The sequence below is a fragment of the Budorcas taxicolor genome, chromosome 19 (genome assembly GCF_023091745.1).
Source record: "Budorcas taxicolor isolate Tak-1 chromosome 19, Takin1.1, whole genome shotgun sequence".
Taxonomy (NCBI): domain Eukaryota; kingdom Metazoa; phylum Chordata; class Mammalia; order Artiodactyla; family Bovidae; genus Budorcas; species Budorcas taxicolor.
Window position 1 is genome coordinate 13,387,973 of NC_068928.1, and position 26,792 is coordinate 13,414,764.

General features: G+C 40.1%; 1 protein-coding gene across 2 annotated transcripts in view; it reads right to left on the reverse strand.

Annotated features, from left to right (window-relative positions):
* ACACA (acetyl-CoA carboxylase alpha) overlaps positions 1-26,792 on the reverse strand; it is a 240,065-nt gene that overhangs the window by 64,047 nt on the left and 149,226 nt on the right. For both annotated transcript variants that reach the window (XM_052657738.1, XM_052657739.1), the window contains exons 42-43: positions 10,125-10,394; positions 3,292-3,389 (exon numbers count right to left, since the gene is read on the reverse strand). In XM_052657738.1, the coding sequence (XP_052513698.1) occupies positions 3,292-3,389; positions 10,125-10,394 (368 nt within the window). The remainder of the gene's footprint in view (positions 1-3,291; positions 3,390-10,124; positions 10,395-26,792) is intronic.

Here is a 26,792-nt window from a genome sequence, read left to right on the forward strand (position 1 = left end):
GCAGCCTGCAGATCCAAGGGGAGCCACTCATGGGTCTTCTCGGTGGGAGATTAGGAGTGATAGCTGATAATGCGAAATGGGAGATGGGGAATGCAGCTAATAAAGGAAAAATACAAAGTGGGACATAGAGATGGGCATATGTTATTTATTGTTCCACGTGTACCCAGAAGCCTTGGCACTGGGCAGTTTTAGAAACTGAAATAATAAATAAATATCCCACAGTGGCTCTTAAACTATTTTTTTTTTTGCCCCCATATTTCTCTGTTCCTTTACTTCCAGCCTTCCACCAATTCCTTTTCTTTGCTCTCGCTGTTGTTCTGTGGCTTTGTGTTTCTGCTTCCCAGATTCCCAGTAATTCCTTCTCCCAGTTCTTCATTTGGCTCTGTATCTAGACTCTAGATTTCAGACTTATGTTACAGGTCAAGTTAATCTGCTTTAATGGGTTAACACGCCACAGTAATTTGGTGGTGGAGGAGGGGGTTAAGTGTTCTTTTTATAAGGCTCACATGCCGTAGAGTCACACATACCCATGGGCCCTGCCGGCCTTCCTTGCAAAGCAGATCTTTTCCCTCCTAAGGAGTGCATACTGCTTCAGAGGTGTTTATGATTTGTTAAGTGACATCTTTTCCTATTGCATTACATGAAAGAGAATAAAAAATTTCCCATTTTCTGCTCTGTGATCTAAGTCTTCTACCTTTAAGACTATCATTCTTTAAAGTAGTACCAGGGACTTCCCTGGAGATCCATTGGTTAAGACTCTGCACTTCCACTGCAAGAGCACAGGTCTGATCCCTGGTCAGGGAACTAGATTGTGCATGTCACATCACATGGCCGAAAAACAAAAAAGCAGTGCCACATTTTAATGTTACTTATAATAAAAACCTTCGTGTAACATAATATGATTTTGAAAGATTCGTGTGTGTCATTTTTGACCCTCACAACCGTACAGTGTGATAAGGAATATCCTCTCCATTATCATAGATAATAACAGCCAGGGTCTATGATTGCTTACTATGTGCTTAGTACTGTGCCATTAAGGGCTTCACATATATATATAAGCTCACTTGATTCTTCTTCGTACAGATGAGGAAACTGAAGCTCAGAGAAGAAAACTGACTTATTTGAACAGAAACAATATACAAAAATCAAGTCTTCTGAGATACCAGTAACAAAGAGTTAAAAGATACAATGGTGCGGGTGGGGTGGGAATCCTGTTCAGAGTAGCAAGAAAAAAGTGCAAAACACTTAGAGCTATTTAAAAAACGGCAAAATCCCGCCATACCTACACTGTACACCAAGACATCCTGGGATGGGTGCCACAGTGAACCCTCAGGGGCACTGAAGGACGTTTCGAAGTTTTGGGAGAAATACTATGTGATATCTGATGGCTCCCATGTGACTACTAGTTTCAAGGAGTTTGTGGTTTAACACTAGGTAGTGCTACATTCCTTCTGACAATCGTTGCAAAGATGGGTTTTCAGTTTTGAAGGTGGTGCCGGGTGGAGGGAGTTCTACCCAAAAACCAGTGCAGAACAAGATGTGAGGGTGGAGATGTCCAAGCTGACTCTAAGATTTGCAACGTCGTGCAGATGCAAATATCCCATAAGAAGTAACTGCAATTATTTAAGAATGAAATAAAAAAAATTTTTTCAGCTATTATATATATTATACAGTTGACCCTTGAACAAGAAACAGCCAGAGTTAGGGGCATCCACCCTCAGTAGGTGAAAATTCAAGTATCACTTATAGTTGGTGCTCGATTATTAATACATGGTTCTTCCATGTCTATAAACAGATTCAATCAACCACAGATGGTATAGTACTGTTGCATTTACTGTTGAAAATGTCCATGCAGAAGTGGACTCAAGAAATTCAAACCCATGTTGTTCATGGCGTAAATACTTACGAAGCCCTCTGGGTCTGACTACTCAATAATCAGAAATACCCAAGTATATCTTTTTGCCAAAGCTGCTATGAAAAAATTACGGAGACAATATGGGTGCTGTGAACCAAAAAAGATTGAGACCTTCTGGCATAACCTATGTGAAGAAAACTATAAAACTTCAAATATACACTTAAATAATTAGAAAAACACACCATACATCTTGTTGGGAAGAGTTAATATTATGAAGCACTCAGATCATCCTAATTTATAAACCTAATGCAACCTGGATCAAAATCATTATGAGAGGTTTTGGGGAATTTAAAAAAAATGAGCCTATATGTAATAAGACAAAAATAATTGATAAAATTTGGGGGAAAAATTAAGAATGTGAGGAACCCTGGCCCATTACAGCAGTTAAAACTGTGTGGCATTAGTCCAAGAATAGATAGACCAAAAAAACAGAATATAAAGCCTGGTAATTGAGTTAAGACTATTATAAAAGTGAAGAAGGTATGAATTATTCAATAAATGATACTGAAGCAACTGATTAACATTCTGGAAAATACTTTCAGATAGATTATAAACCTGTTCAACTTCACTGGTGATCAAAAAATACCAGTTAAAATAACAATTGCTGTTTTCATCCTGTTTTATTGACAGTAATCAATGTTGGCAAGGATGGAGAACAATTAAACAGCATAAACAAGCACCACATATGCTGTTCGTGGGAATGCAGCTCTTGAGAAGACAATTTGAAACTGCTAAAAAAAAATTTGTTTTTAAATGGACACACTTTTTGACTACTAATTCTACTTTTAGAAATTAACACAAAGTAAATAACCAGAGATATTCCTCAAAGTTTACATAAAAGAATGATCAGTCCAGGGATATAGCAGTAAAAATTAGAATTGTCTGAATGTCCAGATATGATACATTCATTATAAAGATTTATATGAAGCCATTAAATATCACATTCTGAAATAATATTGTAAGAATATAAAAAGTTCCCCCCAAAATAATTTTTAGTGGAAAGAATAAATTACAAAAGACCTTTTCTATTATGACCCCAATTATGTAGGAAAAAAGATGTATATACATATGACAGAAAGAATATATATTAATAACTGTGATCTCTTGCTAGGACTATAGCTGGTTTTTACTTTTTATTCATAATTATTTGTATGTTCCAACTTTTCAAATGCAGATAATAAACAATTTTAAAACCTCAATGAATAATTTTGCCTTTTAGTTAGTAAGTGGTACAGCAGAGATACCTAAGGCTCCTAGATTACGCGACAAGTAGTCTTCATTGCTCAGGGTCATGATCAACAGGACAGTGAGAAAAAAATGATCAAATTCTCCTTTCTTGAATCCATGGCCAAATTATTCTGATAGATAACACCTACCTGGATTCTCCTTCATCTTCCACATGTTCACAATGGACAGAATTGAGAGCACTGACTCTCTTATAATCTTGAGGGGTCAGATATAAATATTTGTATCCCTGTGGGAAGCACAAATAGTTTTTAACCCATTATTTGCCATCACCAAATGACCAGAAGACCCAGCAAAGCATGTATGATGCAATGGTTCTAAACTAGCTTTAAATCGCCAAATCATGTCTTAAGAGTTACTGTCTCATAGAATACTAGCATAGAGAGTGCTCCTTTGAAAGATGGAGGTGTCTGCTTCTGTATCATTGTATCCTTGAAATCAGGTATCTTGCAGCTGCAACTTCCGGTACTGATACATTCCACTCATTTTCCTTTTCATCAAGGTTAAGGGGTCATTCTCTAATCTTAAGTGATACCTCCATTAAAAATATCAACACAAAATTAAAGATTTGCATGAATTACTATTCATCATTTTCTCACAATGGGACCATCGTACCATCAAAATATAGATGGGTCAAGGATAATTGAAAGCATCACAAAACTGGAGTATTCCATCTTAAAACCAGATGTCTATGTTAATGATCAATAAACACTAAGCTTGAACCATTTGTTTTAAATAAACATTTCATTTTTTAAATAAAAAAGCAAACAAATATTTGCTTTTTAAAATAAATAATCCCTAGGTACATTAAAAAATCATACTAACATTTCTTAATTGGCTTATTTTTATACATACATATGCACACTCACATACAGTTATTTAACACATGTATTCACCTTAAGTGAATGAGTCACTCAGACCAAAAAACAAAAAAAAAGCTAGCAGAGAAAAACACTTGAAATACTATGAGAAACTATGTCCACGGTTTAACTGAATTTGTCCCACAATGAGCACAACATGCCAGAGACATGGATTTGAAGTTGCCGCCGAGTCTGCCTGACTCTCGCTGAGAAAGCAGGGAGTATCGGCAGTATGTCAGTCAGCCACGTTTATCAGGCGCCTATGACACGGAAGGCACTGGTCAAGGCATGGGAAAAACAGGAAGGGACAAAGCAGGCAAACGTTTCTGGCGTTACACAACTAATCTTCTAGTAGGAGATACAGAAAATACACAAAATAAGTAAGTTAAATATACAATGTTAATGGGAATAATGTTTGAAGAGAAAAAAGTAAAATAGAGGAAGGAGACAGGACAGCTGGGAGACTCGACCTTCTAGAAGAATAGCCAGGGAACGCTTTGCTGAAAATGTCATTTGAGCCAATACCTGAAGCGCTGTGGAAGTGAGACATGGGGATATCTGGTGGAAAAGCACTCCAGGCAGAAGGAACCACAAGCGTGAAGGTGCCGAGTGTGCCCCGCAGGCTCAAGACAGAGCGAGGAGGCCGGAGGAGCCTCGGTGAGGGACGCGGCAGGAGCAGGCGAGGATGGGGCCACTGGAGGCCCGCCTGGGAGGGACTTGCCGGCAACTGCAGGGTTTCTGGGCCTCATGTGAGTTAGCTGGGAAGCCTTTAAGGCTTTTAATCACAGGAAACTCTGGGGTCACGATCTGATTTACATTTAACTGGATCATTCCACTCTCTTTCCTTTCCGTTTTCATTTATTTTCGGTCGTGCTGGGTCTTCACTGGAATGCTGGCTTTTCTCCAGCTGCGGCAAGCAGGAGCTACTCTTCAGTTGCATGGTCTTCTCACTGCACGGCTTCTCTTATTGTGAGCAGGGGCTCTGGGGCATGCAGGCTGCAGAAGTTGCAGCTCCCGGGCTCTAGAGCACAGGCGCAATAGTCATGGTGCGTGGGCGGAGCTGCTCTGCTGCATGTGGGATCTTCCCCGACCAGGGATTGAGCCTGCGTCTCCTGCACTGGCAGGCAGATTCTTTACCACCGATCCACCAGGGAAGCCCTCCACTTTCTGCTGAGAGTGGACTTTGGGTGGGGGGTGGCGGGGGGCAAGGCCAGAAGCAGGAAGGTCCATGACGGGGACCTGGACCACAGGGCAGCAGCAGAAGCAGTCAGAGGCGGTTGTGTTCTGGGTATATTTTGAAGGTCGGGACGCACACGTGATTCACTGACAGAGAGGATGTGGGGTGTGAGAAAGACAGGTCAAGCATAACTCTAAGATCTTTCACTTAAACGGAAGAACAGAGGTATCATATCTTGAGCCAGAGAAGACTGCAGGAAGAACACATGCAAGGAAGGTGACTAGAAGCTGCCCATGAGGCAGATGTGCAGGCAGAGGTTGAGTCTGGACAGATGAATCTGACGCTCAGGGGTAGGATATCAATTTAGAAGTTTACCAGTTTATAGATGGAATTTAAATCTTGAGCACTGGGTAAGATGACCAAGGGTAGGTGAATAGAGAAAAGAGGAGAGGTCCAGGGGCTGAGCCCTAAACACTTTTTTTCTTTCTACCTCACCTTCTGTAAAAGCTATCTTGCCAAAGCACCAGGTGAGGTGGCTCTGAGCCCCGATGGGGTTGAGGCTGGGAGATCCTGGACTTGGATCTGCTATAGCCTTTGTGACCTTGACATACATCTCCATTCACATTTTAAAAAATAATTTGAAAAATTTGAGATAAAATTCACATTAACATAAAACTAGCCATCATACAGTATACAATTCAATAGTTTCTAGTATATTGAGATATAGTACAACCACCACCACTATCTAATTCTAGGATATTTCTATCATCCCAAAAGAAACACTGTATTTAATAGTGAAAGTGAAAGTCACTCAGTCATGTCCAACTCTTTCTGACCCCATGGAATTCTCCAGGCCAGAATACTGGAGTGGGTAGCCATTCCCATCTCCAGGGGATCTTCTCAACGCAGGGATCAAACCCAGGTCGGCCACATTGGAGGCACATTCTTTACCAGCTGAGGCACAAGAGAAGCCCAAGAATACTGCAGTGGGTAGCCTATCCCTTCTCCAGCGGATCTTCCCAACCCAGGAAGTGAACCAGGGTCTCCGGCATTGCAAGCAGATTCTTTACCAGCTGAGCTGCCAGGGAAGCCCAAGTACTTAAGAGTGGTCATCAACAATTCTCATATACTTTTGAAATGAATTTTACTGAAGCATAATTTACAGGCAACAAAATCCATCAGTTTTAAGTGTTGTAGTTTGATGAATTCTGACAAATGTATACACTTGTGCATATCTGCCATTACAATCAAAATAAAGAGTATTTCCATCATCCCTTGACACTCTTAGAGATGTAAAAGGCAGCAAAGGAAACTGAGAAAGAGTGGTTAGAAGGGTAAAAAGGAGATTATGGGGTCCTGGAAACTAAGAGAAGAAAGCATTTCAAGGATGAAGGCCTAACCAACTGCATGGAATGCTGCTGAAACGTCACATGAGTGAGATCCTCAACAGAGTTTAATAGGGAATCAATGGCAACCTTGACATAAGCAGCTCCAGTGGAACAGTGTGGGTGCAGGAGAAATAGAGATGGGTTCCAGAGGGCATGGGAGGGAGAAGGGTATCTGGAAACAGCAAGAACAGAAACTCTTTTTAAGAAGTCTTGCTGTGGCGTTCCTCCGGTGGCTCAGTAGTAAGGAATCCACCTGCCAATGCAGGACACGCCAGTTTGATCCCTGATCCAGGAAGATTCCACGTGATGAGCGGGACAAGTAAGCCGGCGAGCCACAACTACTGAGACCACACGCTGCACCTACTGAACTCCATGTACTCTAGAGCACGTGCTCTGCAACAAGAGAAGCCATCACAATGAGAAGGCTTGCACGGTAACTGGGGAGTAGCTCCCACTTGCCGCAACTAGAGAAAGCTAGAACGCAGGACAGCACAGCCAAATGACAAATAAATCTTGAAAAGAAGTCTTGTTATCAGTTCAGTTCAGTTCAGTTCAGTTGCTCAGTTGTGTCCGACTCTCTGTGACCCCATGAATCACAGCACGCCAGGCCTCCCTGTCTGTCACCAACTCCCAGAGTTCACCCAAACTCATGTCCATCGAGTCGGTGATGCCATCCAGCCATCTCATCCTCTGTCGTCCCCTTCTCCTCCTGCCCTCAATCCCTCCCAGCATCAGAGTCTTTTCCAATGAGTCAATTCTTCACATGAGGTGGCCAAAGTATTGGAGTTTCAGCTTTAGCATCAGTCCTTCCAATGAACACTCAGGACGGATCTCCTTTAGAATGGACTGGTTGGATCTCCTTGTAGTCCAAGGGACTCGCAAGAGTCTTCAACACCACAGTTCCAAAGCATCAATTGTTTGATGCTCAGCTTTCTTCATAGTCCAACTCTCACATCCATACATGAGTTTCAGCTTTAGCATCAATCCTTTCAATGAACACCCAGGACGCATCTCCTTTAGAATGGACTGGTTGGATCTCCTTGCAGTCCAAGGGACTCACAAGAGTCTTCAACACCACAGTTCAAAAGCATCAATTGTTCGGTGCTCAGCTTTCTTCATAGTCCAACTCTCACATCCATATATGACCACTGGAAAAACCACAGCCTTGACTAGACGGACCTTTGTTGGCAAAGTAATGTCTCTGCTTTTCAATATGCTATCTAGGTTGGTCATAACTTTCCTTCCAAGGAGTAAGTGTCTTTTAATTTCATGGCTGCAGTCACCATCTGCAGTGATTTTGGAGCCCCAAAAAACAAAGTCTGACACTGTTTCCACTGTTTCCCCATCTATTTCCCATGAAGTGATGGGACCAGATGCCGTGCTCTTAGTCTTCTGAATGTCGAGTTTTAAGCCAACTTTTTCACTCTCCTCTTTCACTTTCATCAAGAGGCTCTTTAGTTCCTCTTCACTTTCTGCCATAAGGGTGGTGTCATCTGCTTATCTGAGGTTATTGATATTTCTCCAAGCAATCTCGATTCCAGCTTTTGCTTCTTTCAGCCCAGCGTCCCTCATGATGTATTCTGCATAGAAGTTAAATAAGCAGGGTGACAATATACAGCCTTGACGTACTCCTTTTCCTATTTGGAAGCAGTCTGTTGTTCCATATCCAGTTCTAACTGTTGCTTCCTGACCTGCATATAGGTTTCTCAAGAGGCAGGTCAGGTGGTCTGGTATTCCCATCTCTTAAAGAATTCTCCAGTTTATTGTGATCCACACAGTCAAAGGCTTTGGCATAGTCAAGAAACCAGAAATAGATGTTTTTTCTGGAACCCTCTTGCTTTTTCCATGATCCAGTGGATGTTGGCAATTTGATCTCTGGTTCCTCTGCCTTTTCTAAAACCAGCTTGAACATCAGGGAGTTCACGGTTCACATATTGCTAAAGCCTGGCTTGGAGAATTTTGAGCATTGCTTTTAGTAAAAGCATGTGAGATGAGTGCAATTGTGCGGTAGTTTGAGCATTCTTTGGCATTGCCTTTCTTTGGGATTGGAATGAAAACTGACCTTTTCCAGTCCTGTGGCCACTGCTGAGTTTTCCAAATTTGCTGGCATATTGAATGCAGCACTTTCACAGCATCATCTTCCAGGATTTGAGAGAGCTCAACTGGAATTCCAACACCTCCACTAGCTTTATTTGTAGTGATGCTTTCTAAGGCCCACTTGACTTCATATTCCAGGATGTCTGGCTCTAGGTGAGTGATCACACCATCATGATTATCTTGGTCGTGAAGCTCTTTTTTGTACAGTTCTTCTGTGTATTCTTGCCACCTCTTCTTAATATCTACTGCTTCTGTTAGGTCCATACCATTTCTGTCCTTTATCGAGCCCATCTTTGCATGAAATGTTCCCTTGGTATCTCTAATTTTCTTGACGAGATCTCTAGTCTTTCCCATTCTGTTGTTTTCCTCTATTTCTTTGCATTGGTCGCTGAAGAAGGCTTTCCTATCTCTTCTTGCTATTCTTTGGAACTCTGCATTCAGATGCTTATATCTTTCCTTTTCTCCTTTGCTTTTTGCTTCTCTTCTTTTCACAGCTATTTGTAAGGCCTCCCCAGATAGCCATTTTGCTTTTGCATTTCTTTTCCATGAGGATGGGTGTTGATCCCTGTCTCCTGTACAATGTCACAAATCTCCGTCCATAGTTCATCAGGCACTCTATCAATCAGATCTAGTCCCTTAAATCTATTTCTCCCTTCTGCTGTATAATCATAAGGAATTTGATTTAGGTCATTCCTGAATGGTCTAGTGGTTTTCCCTACTTTCTTCAATTTAAGTCTGAATTTGGCAATAAGGAGTTCATGATAAACGGAAGGAAAAAACGAGGTAGGGTTGGTGACTCGAGGGGTCACTATCTATGTGCTAAAGACACAAACATGTGTCTTCTTCTAATAGAGAGGGACAACATGATGATGCAAGAAAAAAGGGGGAGAAGCTTTGATCTACATCCTTAAGCTGGCAAGAGGGGAGAGGACCAAACATAGTGGGATTGGCCTTAGACAGGGGGAGGGACTCTTCATCAAAGTCTCTCTCCAGGGTCTGTGGCACAAGGGAAAGAAAAACCATTAGCCATGTAAAAGAAAGAAGAGTTTTCGGAGGACAGGCAGGTTTCAAGTAGAGCAAGAAGGTTGGAGAACAATCAGAGAAGCTGAGGATCTGAGAGATTGTGCTGATAACTGATCACATGTCTTAGAAGACAAGGTGGAATAATTTAATAACAAAATCAGTAATAATAATTTTCTGGCTTAACATGTCTCACATTAAATGCATATCTACTATTCCCATCTAGTGCAGCCCAAGAAATGATGTTCTATTTCCAAGCTGGAGGAAAGACCAGGTGAACATATTAAGAGAGAATTTATTTACAGTGCAGTTGCTAACTTTAGAACTTAAACCTCTACTTCTCTCCCACATTTGTACACACACACACACACATACACATATCCGTAAAGTAATTGGAAGTATTATCTTCTCTTAATCTGTACCTTGTAAGGATCCTCAGGATCTACCCAGGCCACATGGAACATATGACGAATTTCCTCTGCCAGTCCAATTCTTGCTCCACTATTGGCTGCTACATAGATGCGTGGGATGCCCTCTGCCCTGGCAAGCTCAGAAGCTCTGAGAAACAGCAAATCCTCTTGGGGTCCAAAGGACCCAATTCGGTAAGTGATGTCATTGCCAATAACAATGATATCTCGGCCATCTGGATATTCTGGACTTTTAAGGGTCATTTTCCAAGCTACCATGCCAATCTGCAAAGACATAAACAGACAAACAAATCAATACAAGCTTCTTACATGCAGAATTTTGTTCCAGGCTTCTTGAAGATATCAGACTGAATGCAGACACAACCTTTGTGTAAAGATGTGCAATGCTAAAGAGCCAAGCTCCCTGTGGGAAACTAGAGCAAATACTGTGGCATACTTTTCTAAGATTATGTTGAGAACAGCTGGTTTACTATGTATGTATTTCACAGCTGTCTCAATTTCTTCTTTGGGTTTGCTCACAGAAGATGGAAACACCAAAGTCTAAATGCACTCAGCCTATGTATGGAAGAATACTGTGGCCCTGGGAATTAAATCCAGGATTCTCTAACTTATTACCTTATTTTGTGAGATTCTTTCCAAAGAAACCTTTAACATGTAGGAAAGCAGGAAGAGGACTACCTCTCATGACTGTACAACTTTTACAATCCTGGGCCCTTTTATTGTCCTCTAGTATTTGATACGGAGAAGGCAATGGCACCCCACTCCAGTACTCTTGCCTGGAAAATCCCATGAACGGAGGAGCCTGGTAGGCTGCAGTCCATGGGGTCGCTGAGAGTTGGACAAGACTCAGTGACTTCACTTTCACTTTTTCACTTTCATGCATTGGAGAAGGAAATGGCAACCCACTCCAGTGTTCTTGCCTGGAGAATCTCAGGGATGGGGGAGCCTGGTGGGCTGCCATCTATGGTGTCGCACAGAGTCGGACATGACTGAAGCGAATTAGCAGCAGCAGCAGCAGTATTTGATAGGGCTACCCCTGCGGCTCAGTGGTAAAGAATCTGCCTGCAATACAGGAGATATGGGTTTGATCCCTAGGTTGGGAAGATCCCCTGGAGAAGGAAATGGCAATCCACTCCAGTATTCTTGCAGAAGAAATCCCATGGACAGAGTAGCCTGGAGGGCTATAGTCCCTGGGGTCGCAAAACAAGAAGTATTTGATAGGAATAATGGCAACATTCTTTACTGGCTTGCTTCAGGTATCTTCTATTTCTGCAGGAACTGCTGTATCTCAACATCGCCTCCTCTGAGCACCTCTTGCTTTCTCCCAACACCAGAACACCAAAGGATGCAAGAATCCAAGTAACCAACCTCTTGCTGCACTAATATATGTAAATCTCTGCTCAGTGTTCAGTAGCATCTGTCCAGCCACACAAGTAAATGATACTGACCTAACAGGTGGGGGTGACATGTCTCTTCCCAAACCCTCACAGCCCTCTCCTCTTGTAATCCCCCTTCCATATGAGAACTAGTCAGTCCTTCTACTTGTTTATTTGCTAGTTCCACTTCTTTTCTATTCACTCATACCTCAGTTACGGCTGCAGTTTTTCACATCTGCCTGTCTGCTTCCCTATATCTAGATAAGTGATGTTTTTCATTCTTTTTTCTGCTCCCCACCCCCGAATCTTTCTGTCTATCCTGCTTCCCACCCCCACCACTTGCCCCCAAACACAAAGCCTACCAGTGAGCAATCCTGGTCCTGCCTAATGGGGCCCAGCCACATTCGCAGCGTTGGGCCCTCATCCCCGGGCTGCTGCGTATCACCTCATCGGGGAGCCGGCCATCAAGAAGGGCCATTAACAGATGTAAATAGCGGCATCCCTGGAAAGCCACATGCATCACCCAGACTCAACCGGGCCAGTGATCATAAGCTCTTGAGTACACATTCTTCAATCCAATTGCACATCCGCTGTAATCAGGCTGGTGGAAGCTTTCCACACAGAGATTGGTGATTCTCAGCATTAAGAAATATATATACGAAACACCCACAGATGAACATAAGCTATTTAATATATACCACTGGCCAAATACAAATCAAAATGGATAAAAATCCAATCACCTTCGGAAGTAAGGCAGGATTACACTATCTGCTCATTAAAGAGAGAAGAGGAAGAAGAAACAAGATCATCTGAAAAAACAGCACAGAGAAACTCCAAATATCAGGTTAATTTTGGTCTTTTTTTTTTTTTTAAGAAATTGATCAATATAATGCCTGTGTGGGGAAAAATATTTTCAGTTCAGTTCAGTCACTCAGTCGTGTCTGACTCTTTGCGACCCCATGAATTGCAGCACGCCAAGCCTCATTGTCCATCACCAACTCCCGGAGTTCACTCAAACTCACGTCCATCAAATCAGTGATACCATCCAGCCATCTCATCCTCTGTCGTCCCCTTCTCCTCCTGCCCCCAGTCCCTCCCAGCATCAGAGTCTTTAAGTAAATATTATTATAAGTACATATTGAGATGAATATATTATAATTTATTTTTGTTTACTACTCTTTTAAATTTACACTTTTTGCTTTCTTTTCCTTACCAGGTTTCTATTTTATTATTACATATTTTAATGAAAATACTTATATATAAACACTGTTAGTTACTTCAGATTACTGTCTCAAGACTGGTTTTTAAATGGTGGATTGAAATGCTTGAATCTTCATAATATATATTACCAAATTGAAAGATTCTATGTTAAACAATAATCAGTAAGAAAATTCACTATTAAATATCAAACATTCACATAATTTGTTTAGTCATTTGATCATAGGTATTTTTTAACAAATTACAAAGAACAAATTTATAAGTGGCTCATAACGTCTACATTTTAAGTCTTAGCTAATTTGCTTTTCAGTTTTTAGTTATCACATTTTTAAAATGCATCAGTTCAGTTCAGTCACTCAGTTATGTCCGACTCTTTGCGACCCCATGAATTGCAGCACACCAGGCCTCCCTGTCCATCACCAACTCCCGGAGTTCACTCAGACTCATGTCCATTGAGTCAGTGATGCCGTCCAGCCATAAAAATATTTTAACTGCCTTCTAATGTGGCCCTCTAAACCCAACACTTCGTTTGCTTTTCAGGAAGGAAAAGCTATTCCCTGTGAACACATTTGTAATTGGGAAGGTTGGGTTTCACACCAAATTTTATGATATATTAACCTTTGCTACCTAGGCCAGAGCCACTTAGATACAAGCCTGAAGAATCTACTCGAGCATTTGCATTCTAATGCAAACACTGTGTCCAAGTGGCACTGGGCAAGCAAATAACACTCTTATCTTTTGCTATTACCTAGGGACTCTGTGTCACTTAGGCAGTCAGTTCAGCAATTGGCCAGGTCATTATGCTTACAATATTGACTTCTAATTAGGTGTCAATACAGCCGCACCAAAAACACCCTACTCTTTATCAATGTCTTTTCAAAGTGTGTTCCTCATCGACTGTCCCCCTCCCCACTTAAAAAGTACCAGTACAGGACAGAGAGTGTTGTCTGAGTCTCGGCACAGTAAGATTCCTTTTTGATTGAGTTTTGAATAAGCACAATGGATAAGTATGTAAGGAAGCATCTATTGCTCAATTTTTTATATTTAAATTATATTTAAATTTAAATATATTTTTATATACTTAAAATATTTAAATATATATTTATATAAACATATATATAATATTTATATATATTTAAACTTAAATTCTATTAGATTTTACTGCTAACCAAATGATGGGATACATAATGCTGAATGTAGGACTGGGGAATCAAACAAACTTGGATCCACATCTAAGCCCTGCCATTTATTAACTGTGTGACCCTGGGAAATTGACTTAACTTCACTGAGCTTCAAAGTCCCCATGTACAAAATTAATATTAGCTATGGGTTTGATGAACAACTATTACAAGCAGTAATCTATAATATTAACTTTACCATATGAAGTTTGCCTTTGTCTTTCCTCTCAACCTATCCAAATTTTACCCATTCCATAAAGTTCACTCAAATTCCATTTCCTCAGAAAGCTTTCCCTAGTCTGAAGGGACTCCTCTCTTCCCGATCTCCTACTAAGAAACTTCATGTGGAGAATTCACTTGATAATTATCTACATATGGATTAGCACTGCTTTTAGTTTGTCAGCTTGAATCATCATATCATCTGCTTCATCACACAGCAGGACTCCTACACATTCCATAATATGGAAGTAATAAATATTTGCTGGTTCCATAGTCATTTTATTTTTAAAATGATAGCTGGAAAATACTCAACACCAAGAGCCTAGGACATCATCCACAATTTATCTCTAGGGATCATAGAAGAACAGAACTAAAATATGACTAAAATATTTTATTTTTTAAAAATAATAAGAATAATAGCTACCATCATTTGAACACTTATGTTGTATGATACTATAAAAAGTGAAGGTGAAGTCGCTCAGTCATGTCCGACTCTTTGGGACCCCATGGACTGTAGCCTACGACGCTCCTCCATCCATGGGATTTCCCAGGCAAGAGTACTGGAGTTGTTTGCCATTTCCTTCCCTAGAGGATCTTCCCAACCCAGGGATCAAACCCGGGTCTCCCACATTGTAGGTAGACGCTTTACCGTCTCAGCCACCAGGGAAGTCGTATGATACTATAAATGTTAACAAATACTGATAATAGTTAATAGATTAAACCATAAAGTCTGTTTTGGTTCAATTGTATAGCCTTGGACAAGTTGTAGAGCTTTGGACAAGTCACATAACCTTGTGTAGCCTCAATTTTTCTAATTATAAAGTGGGGATAACAGTATCCTTCTGGAGGGATTGTTGAGAAGAACATCACATTAAATTAGTACCGAGCCTGGCATATAAAAATCCTCAAATAGTAGCTATTATCATTATTAACTTAAATATGATTGCCATAAGAAAACCAAGGCACAGAGGAATGAAGTAACTTGTCCTGATACCTAGAATGAGTTACTTACTCTTCAAGGTATGAGCCACAATTACCTTTACTAGAGAAATTAAGGAACTATATTCCAGACTAGTGCCACTGCACTTAGCTAAATCAATACAGAAAGATAAACATCAATTGTGACACAAACATAAACATCACTGAGAACTAAATGCAATGTATGGATTGGATCCTGGATCAGAAGGACATTAGTTAAAAAAAAAAAACAAAAAAACCTGGTGAAACCCCAAACAAAGTCGATATCTTATTTAATAGTACTGTACAAATGTTAATTTCTTAGTTTTTAAAATTATACCATGGTTATATAAGAGGTTAATGTTAGGGGAAGCTGGGTGAAGATTAAAAATGGGAGCTCTATGATTTTTATAACATTTCTGTAAATCTAACATTAAGATAAAAAGTGGAAAAAATAAATGTCATGATAAAAACTTTTCTTGAGGGAATATATTGATTAGTGGGGTCATTGCTAGTGACCCCTTATAAAACTATGAATAGTATTTTAAAATATCCATGATGTAATGATAAATTTTAAGAAGACAGCAAGGAGATCAAACCAGTCAATCCTAAAGGAAATTAACCCGGAATATTCACTGAAAGGACTGATGCTGAAGCTGAAGCTCCAATACTTTGGCCACCTGATGCAAAGAGCCAACTCACTGGAAAAGACCCTGATGCAGGGAAAGACTGAGGGCAGGAGGAGAAGGGTACGGCAGAGGATGAGATGGTTGGATAGCATCATCAACTCATGGACTTGAGTTTGGGCAAACTCTGGGAGACAGTAAAGGACAGGGAAGCCTGGCGTGCTGCAGTCCATGGGATCTCAAAGAATCAGACATGACTGAATGCCTGAACAACAACAAAGGATAACAAGATTGCATGTATATTCTAATAACTGAGAGGAACAACGAGGCAGTGGTTAAGAACACGGATGCAGAAACCAGCTGCAATGAATCTGAATCTAATGGAATCTGACTCTGACAGAATAAAAATTCAGCCCGTTTTCTAGCCACATAACCTCAGGTAAGATATTAATCTCTATATGCCTGAATTTCCTCATCAGTAAAATGGGGTAATAACAACCTAGTCTGCTGTGAAGACAAATACATGTTAAATCTTAGAATCTTCCACCTGGCATACAGTAAGCACACAGCGTTACAGCACAAAGACACATACATACACACACTCTCTCTATCTCTGAAAGCAAAGCATGCTGGGGAGTAGAGTGAACAGAAATTAAGAAAACAGCAAGATGGGACAGTAATTTAGGATGATGGGACTTTGAATTTGTTTCCATTTTCCAAATTTCTTTAATATGCTTATGCCTTGATAACTTAAAAATTTTATAAATTGGAAGAGGGAGATGGGACATCCCTGGTGGTCCAGTGGCTAAGACTCTGCACTCCCAATGCACGGGACATGGGTTCAATCCCTGGTTGGGGACCTAAGATCCTGTATGTTGTAGGGCAGAAAAAAGAAAAAAAAAAAACACTACAAAATGTTTCTTCACTGGGTAATAGGTACATGGGAGCTTATATTATTAACTCTATTTTACTGTGCATTGAACATTTTCATAGTGAGAAAAAAAATTTAAGGAGAAAAAAAAATTCTCACCAACCTAACAGATTTCTCAAGTTTGAGAGGAACTGACACTAGGTTTTACTAACACTACAACAGATCACATTTATATAAAATTAGAAAGAAGGGAATAAACATATGAAAATGTAAAATCAAGACTCACCTTAAAGGGAGCAGAACATCAAGAACTCTGTTGGGGCTCTCATTGACTTTTTTTTTTTTTTTTTTTAAAGAAATGCTCTGCTCTGATGTGGTATAATGTAAACATATGCATATATAGGTTTATACAATATTAATATCTCTACCTGAGAAGTAACTGCTTCAATGTTTTTCTGGTCTGATGGTTAAATACATATTTATACTTTTAAAGTCAATATTTGTACAATAGACAAGAACAGTGCCTATCAGCTAAATACATATTTAGGACTGTACCACATGTATTACAAACATGTACTAAAATCGAAAGCTCATATTTATACAGAGCCTTTCATCTTGAAGGGGGCTAAAGAGCTTTATAAACATATGTACATAAAAGGACATCTGCCACTGATAGGCAGGCAAGGTATCAATTCACCCGCTCCCCTGTTCCTTCCAGCAGTCCTGGGCAGGAACGCATGCTGTCAACAGATGCAGGTCTGTATCAGCTGCGGAGACGCGTAACACAATAACCCACACTGCCTTGCACAGTCACTGAAAAGGGGCCTGCAACTCGAGCACAGCAACTGCTCTCCTTCAGTGCAGAAGCATCACGGCCATTTCCAGGGTTGTGTTTTTAAATTACTCTCTACCAAACTCAACTAATCACTTGACAGAATTGAATTTGATACTGGAAATGGTTTCTGAATGCAGAATACTTTCTGTCTGATGATGAAAACTAGGTTGAAAAGCGCTTCCCTCTGCTCTTGTTCGATTTAGAGGGAGAGAGGGGGAAAAAAAAGGGTCACAGCATTCAGGAGAAATGATTCAAAATATTCTATCTAAGAATAGCTTTGTCTCAGAGGATTGGGCCATTACTTCAGAAGACAGTCATATCTGCCTCCTGTTTAATTAGGACACCATTAAGTTTTTCAGTCAAATTACTTTATATGGACAGGGTCTATCTATATTATACACAGAAAGGAGGTTTTATATTGAAAATTCAGTAACTGCCATATAAAAGCATACACAAGTGTGATGATGTGATCAGGAATATAACATTCACTGATTTCACCTAAAGCCAAGCTGCCTTAAAAATAACAACTGAAGGAAATTCCATCGCTGAATCCCCTTGTTTTTGGCTCCTCTCTTCCTCCAATGTTTCTATGCAATGAAACCTAGTGAAATGGACACTCCAGGACGGAGAGCTAAGGAAGCAACAAAAGGAGAACACGTAGCCTGAAAGGGGCTTGGGAGAGCGGGTGGGTTTGTGGTCTTAAAGAGTCTCAGACTCAGGCTTTTGGGCCCTGGCAGTGCCACAGAATTCTCTGACCACCATGTCACCCAGGCACAGACTCACCCAATGGTTCTAGGCACTTACGGCCAGTTAGTTTCATTAATATAGCCATAATTCATTATTTTTAAAAATATCTAATTACAATGAGGTACCATTTCACACCAGTCAGAATGGCTGCGATCCAAAAGTCTACAAGCAATAAATGCTGGAGAGGGTGTGGAGAAAAGGGAACCCTCTTACACTGTTGGTGGGAATGCAAACTAGTACAGCCACTATGGAGAACAGTGTGGAGATTCCTTAAAAAACTGGAAATAGAACTGCCTTATGACGCAGCAATCCCACTGCTGGGCATACACACCGAGGAAACCAGAATTGAAAGAGACACGTGTACCCCAATGTTCATTGCAGCACTGGTTATAATAGCCAGGACGTGGAAGCAACCTAGATGTCCATCAGCAGACGAATGGATAAGAAAGCTGTGGTACATATACACAATGAAGTATTACTCAGCCATGAAGGGAGGTGGGAGGGGGGTTCATGTTTGGGAACGCATGTACACCCGTGGTGGATTCATGTCAATGTATGGCAAAACCAATACAGTATTGTAAAGTAAAATAAAGTAAAAATAAAAATTACAAAAAAAAAAAAAAGAATACATTTGAATCAGTTCTAATGAGGTGGATGAAACTGGAGCCTATTATACAGAGTGAAGTAAGCCAGAAAAAAAACACCAATACAGTATACTAACGAATATATATGGAATTTAGAAAGATAGTAACGATAACCCTGTATGCGAGACAGCAAAAGAGACACAGTTGTATAGAACAGACTTTTGGACTCTGTGGGAGAGGGAGAGGGTGGGATGATTTGGGAGAATGGCATTGAAACATATTTAATATCATGTAAGAAATGAATCGCCAGTCTAGGTTCGATGCAGGATACAGGATGCTTCGGGCTGGTGCACTGGGATGACCCAGAGGGATGGTACAGGGAGGGAGGTGGGAGGGGGGGTTCAGGATTGGGAACTCATGTACACCCGGTTTGGATTCATGTTGATGTATGGCAAAACCAATACAGTATTGTAAAGTAAAATAAAGTAAAATAAATAAATAAATAAATACAATGACATTTACCAAAAAAAAAAGTTATATGCTTGAAGAAAAATAAATAAATAAAAATATCTAATTTCAGGTTATTTTTGATAACAGTGTTCCAATTAGCAGGCTTCTTAGGTACAGGATTATCCACCTAAACTAATTACCTTAAAGTGAGAAAGGGACAAGGATCAAAAGAGTTACTGCGAAGAAGGTGAGGATAAGCAGAAATAAATATTTGTTTTCTTTATACAAGTTCTAAGGAAGGAAATATTTCTTTGGCCATAGTCGGATCCTGGAATAAACACGCGCTGACGAGGGAGGAGGGGGCTGGGGAGGAGAAGGCAAGCAGAAGAGAACAGTCTTATTTAACTGTTTTTATGTGGGTAAAATGATTTGTGCCACAGTATTTCCATAAGAAGTGGGACCATTATTTTCCTGTAGAAACACATTTGGTTTGAAAAGTATCACTGGACAGGACGTGAAAATCAAACCGAATGAATTATTCACAACCTCCGATCAGAGGTGATCATTATTTCTGATGCTCCAAACAGTGATTAGGATTCTGCCCTGAGATGTCATTTTCTCACTGAGTAACACCAGCGATACAGAAAGGCATTATCTATCTATCCATATATGTATTTTTTTCTCCTGGGAGGACCTTGGTTTAATGTTACTATAACCGATAATAAAAACATGATAACATTAACATTTATTCTGATGGTGCCCATAAATGCCATTAGTCTGACACAAAGTGTCAACACTAATCATGACCCAAAATTAACACCCAAATTGACATCCACATTAATTGTACTATCAGTGTGAACGGCATGTGCAAGTGTACATATGCACACGTGCCCCCCTGTGCTTTCCAAAGCTGCTGTTGTCACAAAGTAAAACAACAATGTTAAGCTCTATAAAGAAATCTGAAGGGAAAACTAAGGGGCAGAAAGGGACAGGAATTTGTTTTCAGGGATGTAAGAAGCATTCATCAAGTCTAGCTTTGCCGTGGGAAGCAGAAAGGGAATGTCTTTGCCTTGCCTGCCTTTCTTATATCTCCGCACTTTTGAGTTCAGCTATAATAATATCTTTCTATATGGATTTAGATACAGGTTAGACTGTGGCTGAGACGCTGAAGCTTTATTTTCCATGCTGACAATCTAAAAGTTGAGTGTTTCTGGCAAAGCCTCCAGTGCTATCGCTAATGCCAGGAAGATGACCATCCAACAAGGTCCTTGGGCAGATATACAAGGAATCCTAGAACATGAGAGCCAGAACAGACGTAGGCAGCCTCTGCATCGTGAAGGTCAAAAAACGAAGATCCAGAGAGAAGCAAGCTGAAGTGGAGTTCCTTTTCAGACAGATAACAAAATGCTGCCTTTCCTCCTTCCTTTCGTATGTTGGGTAGAGTATTAAATCTTCACTTTTAATTGATACTACCAAAATAATTGCAATTTAAATTCAGAACCTCATGGGAAAAAAATACCTCATGAAATATTAGAAAATACTGTATAGGTCTTAAAAGGTGTATTTTTGAACCATAAGGAATTATAATATTTGACTTAATCTGTGCCATTCAGAAAAACCATGATGAAAATAATGTCAAAGCCTTTCCATATTGTATTATCTGCTGGATATCATGTCCCATTGCCTAGTGTCATATGATCACATAAAAGAGCTGAAAACAATTTCCTTAACAGCTGAAAAACTCTTTTTTTTCATGCTTGGATAATTCAAAAATGGCTGAACAAACTTACCTCAACCCTTCTCAAAAGCGATGAAAGGATAAGAAAAATATCATTTTGAGAGCAAAAAAACTTTCTTCTCAGAGGCTAATTCTTCAAAAATGTTACCAAAGATTAGAAGCAATCATTTTAAACAGGGGAATCATTTTTTCCTGTACTACATATGTACATGAAACCACACTGATTTTTAACACATGTACACAAAATGTCTTAATACACATACCAATCTAAAAAAATATAGGCAATGGAGCACATACAAGCCAGTGGTACTGAGAGACGGGGCACCGGAGTAATCGGTTTGATAGGGAAATTAACCAAGCTGGCCTACCACAGTTGAGGAAGCCTCACCTATGAAGCACGTGAACTAATGCTGAACTCTTGATGCTCCACACCACACCTCACCCTCTGGTGTCATCTGTTGCTGTCCTGATGCTCATTATTGCCTCTAGTTGGAGCTGTAAAATTACTTGTCATAGGGTACTATATCACAGCCTTTTTCTGTAAAGTCTTAAAAATTAAGATATATGAAAATGCTAGCAAGTACACCCATTTGTTTAAAGGCTATCTTTAGGATTTGCTTTTTTTTTTTTTTTTTAAGATTTTCTTTGCTGTGGACCATTTTTAAAAAAGTCTTTATTGAATTTATTACAATATTGCTTCTATGTTTGTTGTTGTTGTTTTGGCCACAGAGGCATGTGGGATCCCAACTCCCCAAGCAGGGATCAAACCCATGCCCCTAGCGTTGGAGGGTAAAATCTTAGCCACTGGACCACCAGGGAAGTCCCAGGACTTACTTTTGGAAAGGCACAGAGGGGCCCTCTCTGCAAGTGCTGCTTTGGTTGGCCAAGGGATACATCAGGATTTTCCAAGTTAGTCAAGTTCATTGGGCCTTGTTTTGCTACTAGTGAAATGAATCAGAATCAATGAGAACTCTCCAGCTCCAATGACAGGCATCAAGAGGGAATTGGAAGAAAACTATACATATCCCAAAAGGGTTAGGAATTCATTAGAAGTAATTCCATGGCAGGAAGACCTAGCTTTCAAAATTAGCCTATTTTTCTCATGAGGGACTCAACTTTGGTCCTAAAGATCACTTCAAAGACTTGTAACTAAACGTGCTCACTTAGAGGCTAAAAGAAGAAATGTACACAGTAATTTTAAATAAAACTATCTTACCATGTATTTCATAATATGTCTTTTTCCATACTTGAAATTCCTATCTTGCTAGGCTAAAAGGATTCAAAATTGTTTTTTAAAGTCCTTGATGAAAAATAAGTGCAAAGGATGAATGTTTATATGCCATCAGTGGAATGTGATAGTTTTCTGATGAGGATCTCAAAGCACTTACAAACACTCTTCTATCTTCAGCGACAGATTGGTGGCAAGGACCATTAGTCTCTTTTTATAACTTGAACAATCAGTGCACAGACCATGATCCTGTTTTTCAGATCTGCTTTTTCAGGTCTATTTCACAGCTCACCTTCAGCATGCTACAATATAAACATTCCTCTTTTCCAACACATATCTAAATCACTGATATGGACTCAATTTCCACACCCAGCATGAAAAGGTAAACTGATTTCAAAGGAATAAGACAAAAGCACAGGAAAATACACTCAAATCAGCTTCCCATTCTGGAGCTATTCTGAAGTTAAATCGAATAAAACAATATGCAAAGGCCTAATGTTAAAAATAGAAAAATACTTGGGTTTTGTTTGCATGAGAAACGCTCAACCCTTTCCTTACTCAAGGCCACAAATGCTTTCTCCAGTCAGTTTCAAAGGATAATGGGTTCCACTAGAAACAGAGTCCAGGAAAGCCCAAGCAATTCCTTTGAGGGTATGGAAAATGTCAACCAAGTGAATTAAGATAGAAGGTTATGGTCTTTTTTCTAAAATAAGAGTCCTTTGGGTTAAGAGGTCCAGCCTAAGAACTGTCAAAATGGATCTACTAATTAATTTCTCCCAATCTTTCAGACTTATATAAGCTTACCAACTTCCTTATCCAACTCCTACATTTTATTTTTGTTTTTATACTCAAATGAGAGATTTCAAAAGACTATGGCAAAAAATCAGTGAGGCGCAGGGTCAAAATGGTAAGATTTGTTTAAGCTAGTCAATACATGCAGGGATATTTATCATATCTCTCTTCCAATTTTTCTATAAGCTTGCAATATTTTGTAGTTAAAAGAAAAAAATCAAAGAGATGCTTATACTTTGGTAGAACTGGACAACAGTGCTTTGCCAACAATTACATGACAACTAAATGTGGGCTGGGCTGAGCAGTTTTAGAACTGAACTCCTAATCGGCACCATTTCATTTCTCAGCATATAAAGCAGAGCTGAAACCAAGATACCAGTCAGAATGGCAGCTAGCCTTTCAACTTTAATTTATACTACTTTTTTCCCTCTTCAATCATCCCCTAAAAAAAATGTTTCCCGTGAAAATGTGCAGTCATGATATAAGATTCAACAGATCTCCACCCAAAGGGTTAAAAACGCAACGGCACGTTCTAGGAAAATGAGGTAAAGCCCACCAGACCAACTGAAAAAAAGAGAAGGATATCACTAGATTTGCCTCCCAAAGCAGGACAATTCAAGAGGCTCATCTGAATGCTAGACTGCTGAGAAGGAAAAACCCTGACACCTAGTGCCCATCTGAAAAAACAAAGTCTTGGAGCCACTACAATTTTAAGCCTGGTAGTGTGTATGTGAAGGTGACCATTAAATTGCATTCAATTTGGAACACACTTAACCCCCAGAAAAAAGTTTAAGGAAATAATGAAGTGCCATGCAAGAATTCCAGTCTCTAACTACCAATCCTTTTCAGAGTACACATCCTAAACCTAATTATTATAACTGCTTCTAGACACAGCATCTTCTTCTTATCACCATTTTTCATTATGACAGGAGCAATGAGAGGGAAGGGATGGATTCATATTGTTTAAAAGCCTGTGTTCTGAAACAGTAAGGAAAACAAGGCCCTCATTTCTATCCACACTAATTTTGCTATAAAAGGTACCTGTCTATCCTATCTTTCATCATTGCCTGGTTTGGAGATTCATCACGTAGTTCACAGAGCAGTTTAAGGACATTTAATAAAAGGATGCTAATAACACTTCAGAAAAAGTAAGAACTCAGTTTCAAGAAGGCCAGTGCTTTCTTTGTCCTTCCGGGCAAAGTTAAGCTGTTCTCCGTCAAGTCGGTTATCAGCCGTTGGCTTGATCTTAGCCTGAGCCTTTTAATAACAGGATTTGGTGTGAAAAGCAGCTGCCTTGGATTGTGAACTGTTACTCAAAATGTTCCCACCTGCAATTACAGCTTCTACCAAATGATCAAAATGGATTAGCAAACTGGCAGGAAAAAGAAAACAATTCCCCCCAAATTGAGACGTGGTGACTTCTTTTGTATCCAGGTTCAACAGCACACATTCATCCAGCTGCGTATTTACATACAGTGCCCATCACGGGAGCGTGAAATCAGTTTAGTCTATGTTGCAATCACATTTTCCTCAATTTTCCTCTTTACTTGAAACTATTAGGGAAAAAAAAAATCCTAGACAACTCATCTTTGGAGCTATTTGCAAGGAACACAATTCACAGATTTGGTCTACATCTTTTTTATTCCTACTCTAAATTCATACTAAACGTAATGCCATTCAAAATCTGACAATGAGAAAAATGTATTCTCCTATAGCTTTCATCATGCATAAGGTGGCATTCCTTCAGTTACATCTCTCGATGGGAAAGGGACAACTAGGAAAATAGAAAAGAGACAGCAGCTAACACCACCTCAAAAAAGCTCTCTTTCTCTTGCTTTTAACACAGCCACAGTGTTCGAAATGCAGGTCACATCTCCGCTGAAACAGCCAATATTCTTCCTCAAATGGCAAACAAGTTCCCTAAAACTAAATGGAACTGAATTGTTCCAAGTTCTGGTCCCATCACCATTTTACCTATTTACTGTCCTGGAAAAAGTAAAAAAAAAAATAGGGGAGAAAGACTGGCTACCCACCTAGCCGATGGTCTGGTAAGTGCAGGCTTTCTGCCTTTGATTATGGGGAGAAGCATCTCAATTCATGGGGAAACTCTGCAGGAATCTCTTGTTTCACTTGTATGCCTTATATCTGTGGGCTGGCTTTGAAACCCAGAAACTCCAGTCCTTCAAGGTAATGCAGTATCACCCACCATGATGACCCGGGGGAGCTGCCACCTTTGGAGAACACCAATTATGATGATTTAATGTCTATGTAGCATCGATGCTTTTACATCGCGCCTTGGCTCTTGGAACATTAACAGGTCATTTTTTTTTATCCCTGTCTTTAATAAAACTATTTCTCAAGGCTCCATTCAGATGCCCATTCTCTTTGCGACTGGACCGATTTGCTCCCAATCTCATCAGCATGAGCGGTTTTCCTTCCCCTCACATTATTCTTGGGATAATATGTAGAGCGCCAAGCTCATGACAAACTTGTCTCTTTGGCCAAAGAAAATTAAATGGCAATTGCTGAAAGTCAACTTGCCCTGATAAAACTGGGCTCGGCACAAGAAAATACATCCCCCTGCCACCCTCTTGCCTCTTAGGCAAGGCTGTCCCTCTGGGTTCTGACTGCTGAAACTCCGTCTTCAGACCGGTCGGTCTCTCAGTGGACATGTTCCATTGTACGTCCCAGCTCTCGGTCACAGAGTCTGATACTAATAACCCCGACCTCATTCCTGTCATGTGGGGGCCCTATAATCTAGTGCTGGCCACTGACTGACTTCACCAGCCATGCCGGGCATTAGTCACTAACTGCTCACCCCTCCAGAGCTCAAGGACTCAAACAGCAAGCTAATGTTCAGTTTCAGTGCTACTCGGTCATTCGATGGAAAGGAAAAGAGGACAAAGAAAACGGGCAACAAGGAGGGAAAAGAGTAGGACGAGATGAAAGTCAAAACTGACGAAAAGCAAAAAGAAAAGAATTTTAGTATGATTCGATTTCTAGATTTCAAAATTATTATTAAAGCACTGAGCAAAGGAAAACACATGGTCTACTGCTCATAGCCATAGTCCTGTGCCGTGAAGACAGCCCTTTTCCACCAAGGTTTGTTGAGTCTTTAAAAGGTTAAAAAAAAACCTTTAAATTTTTTTTTATTCGTGTGTGTGTGTGTGTGTGTGTGTCTTTGGGTACAGAGTCCCGTATAATAAGACTATTTGTATTCATACTGGCAGAGTAAACACTACATGTTCATGCCCAGGCAGCTCTGTGCTTGTAATTTCAGCAAGAACAGAGCTCTGTCCCTCTGGGACTTCACTATTCCCCCAGTCTCCACTCACTCAAACACAGAATGAGAGCAGAGAGAAAGCAGGACAGAAAGATCGTGGCAAGAGGTTTTATACGGTGCTGCGGCTAGCTTTCACGTGGCCAAAAACCTCATTTTGTGTTTTAATTACATTAGTTAAAAGCATTTTTCTCTCAGTCCCATGTTCACAAGGGTGCCTTCCATTCCTGAAGACGATACTGTTCAGTGAATCAGAATTTAAGTCTAGCACAATGAGGCTTTTCTTTCTGCTGAGGGCTTCACTAAGTAGATGCTACACACAGTGGCATAAACCTCTGCTGCAACTTTCTGTGTTAACAAGTACACATATACCTACTCTTGTCAAAATTCAATACATCTTGCCTCCCTAGCCTCTCACTTTTGCTATCTGTTGAGGCATTAGATTAGAACTCCTACAAGTCCAATTGGGTCCAATGCTTGCATCCATCTTAATACCAAACAATCTAAATTTGGCAGCCCTGGTATACTTAATAAATAATCATGCACCTTGTACGTTAAGCAAA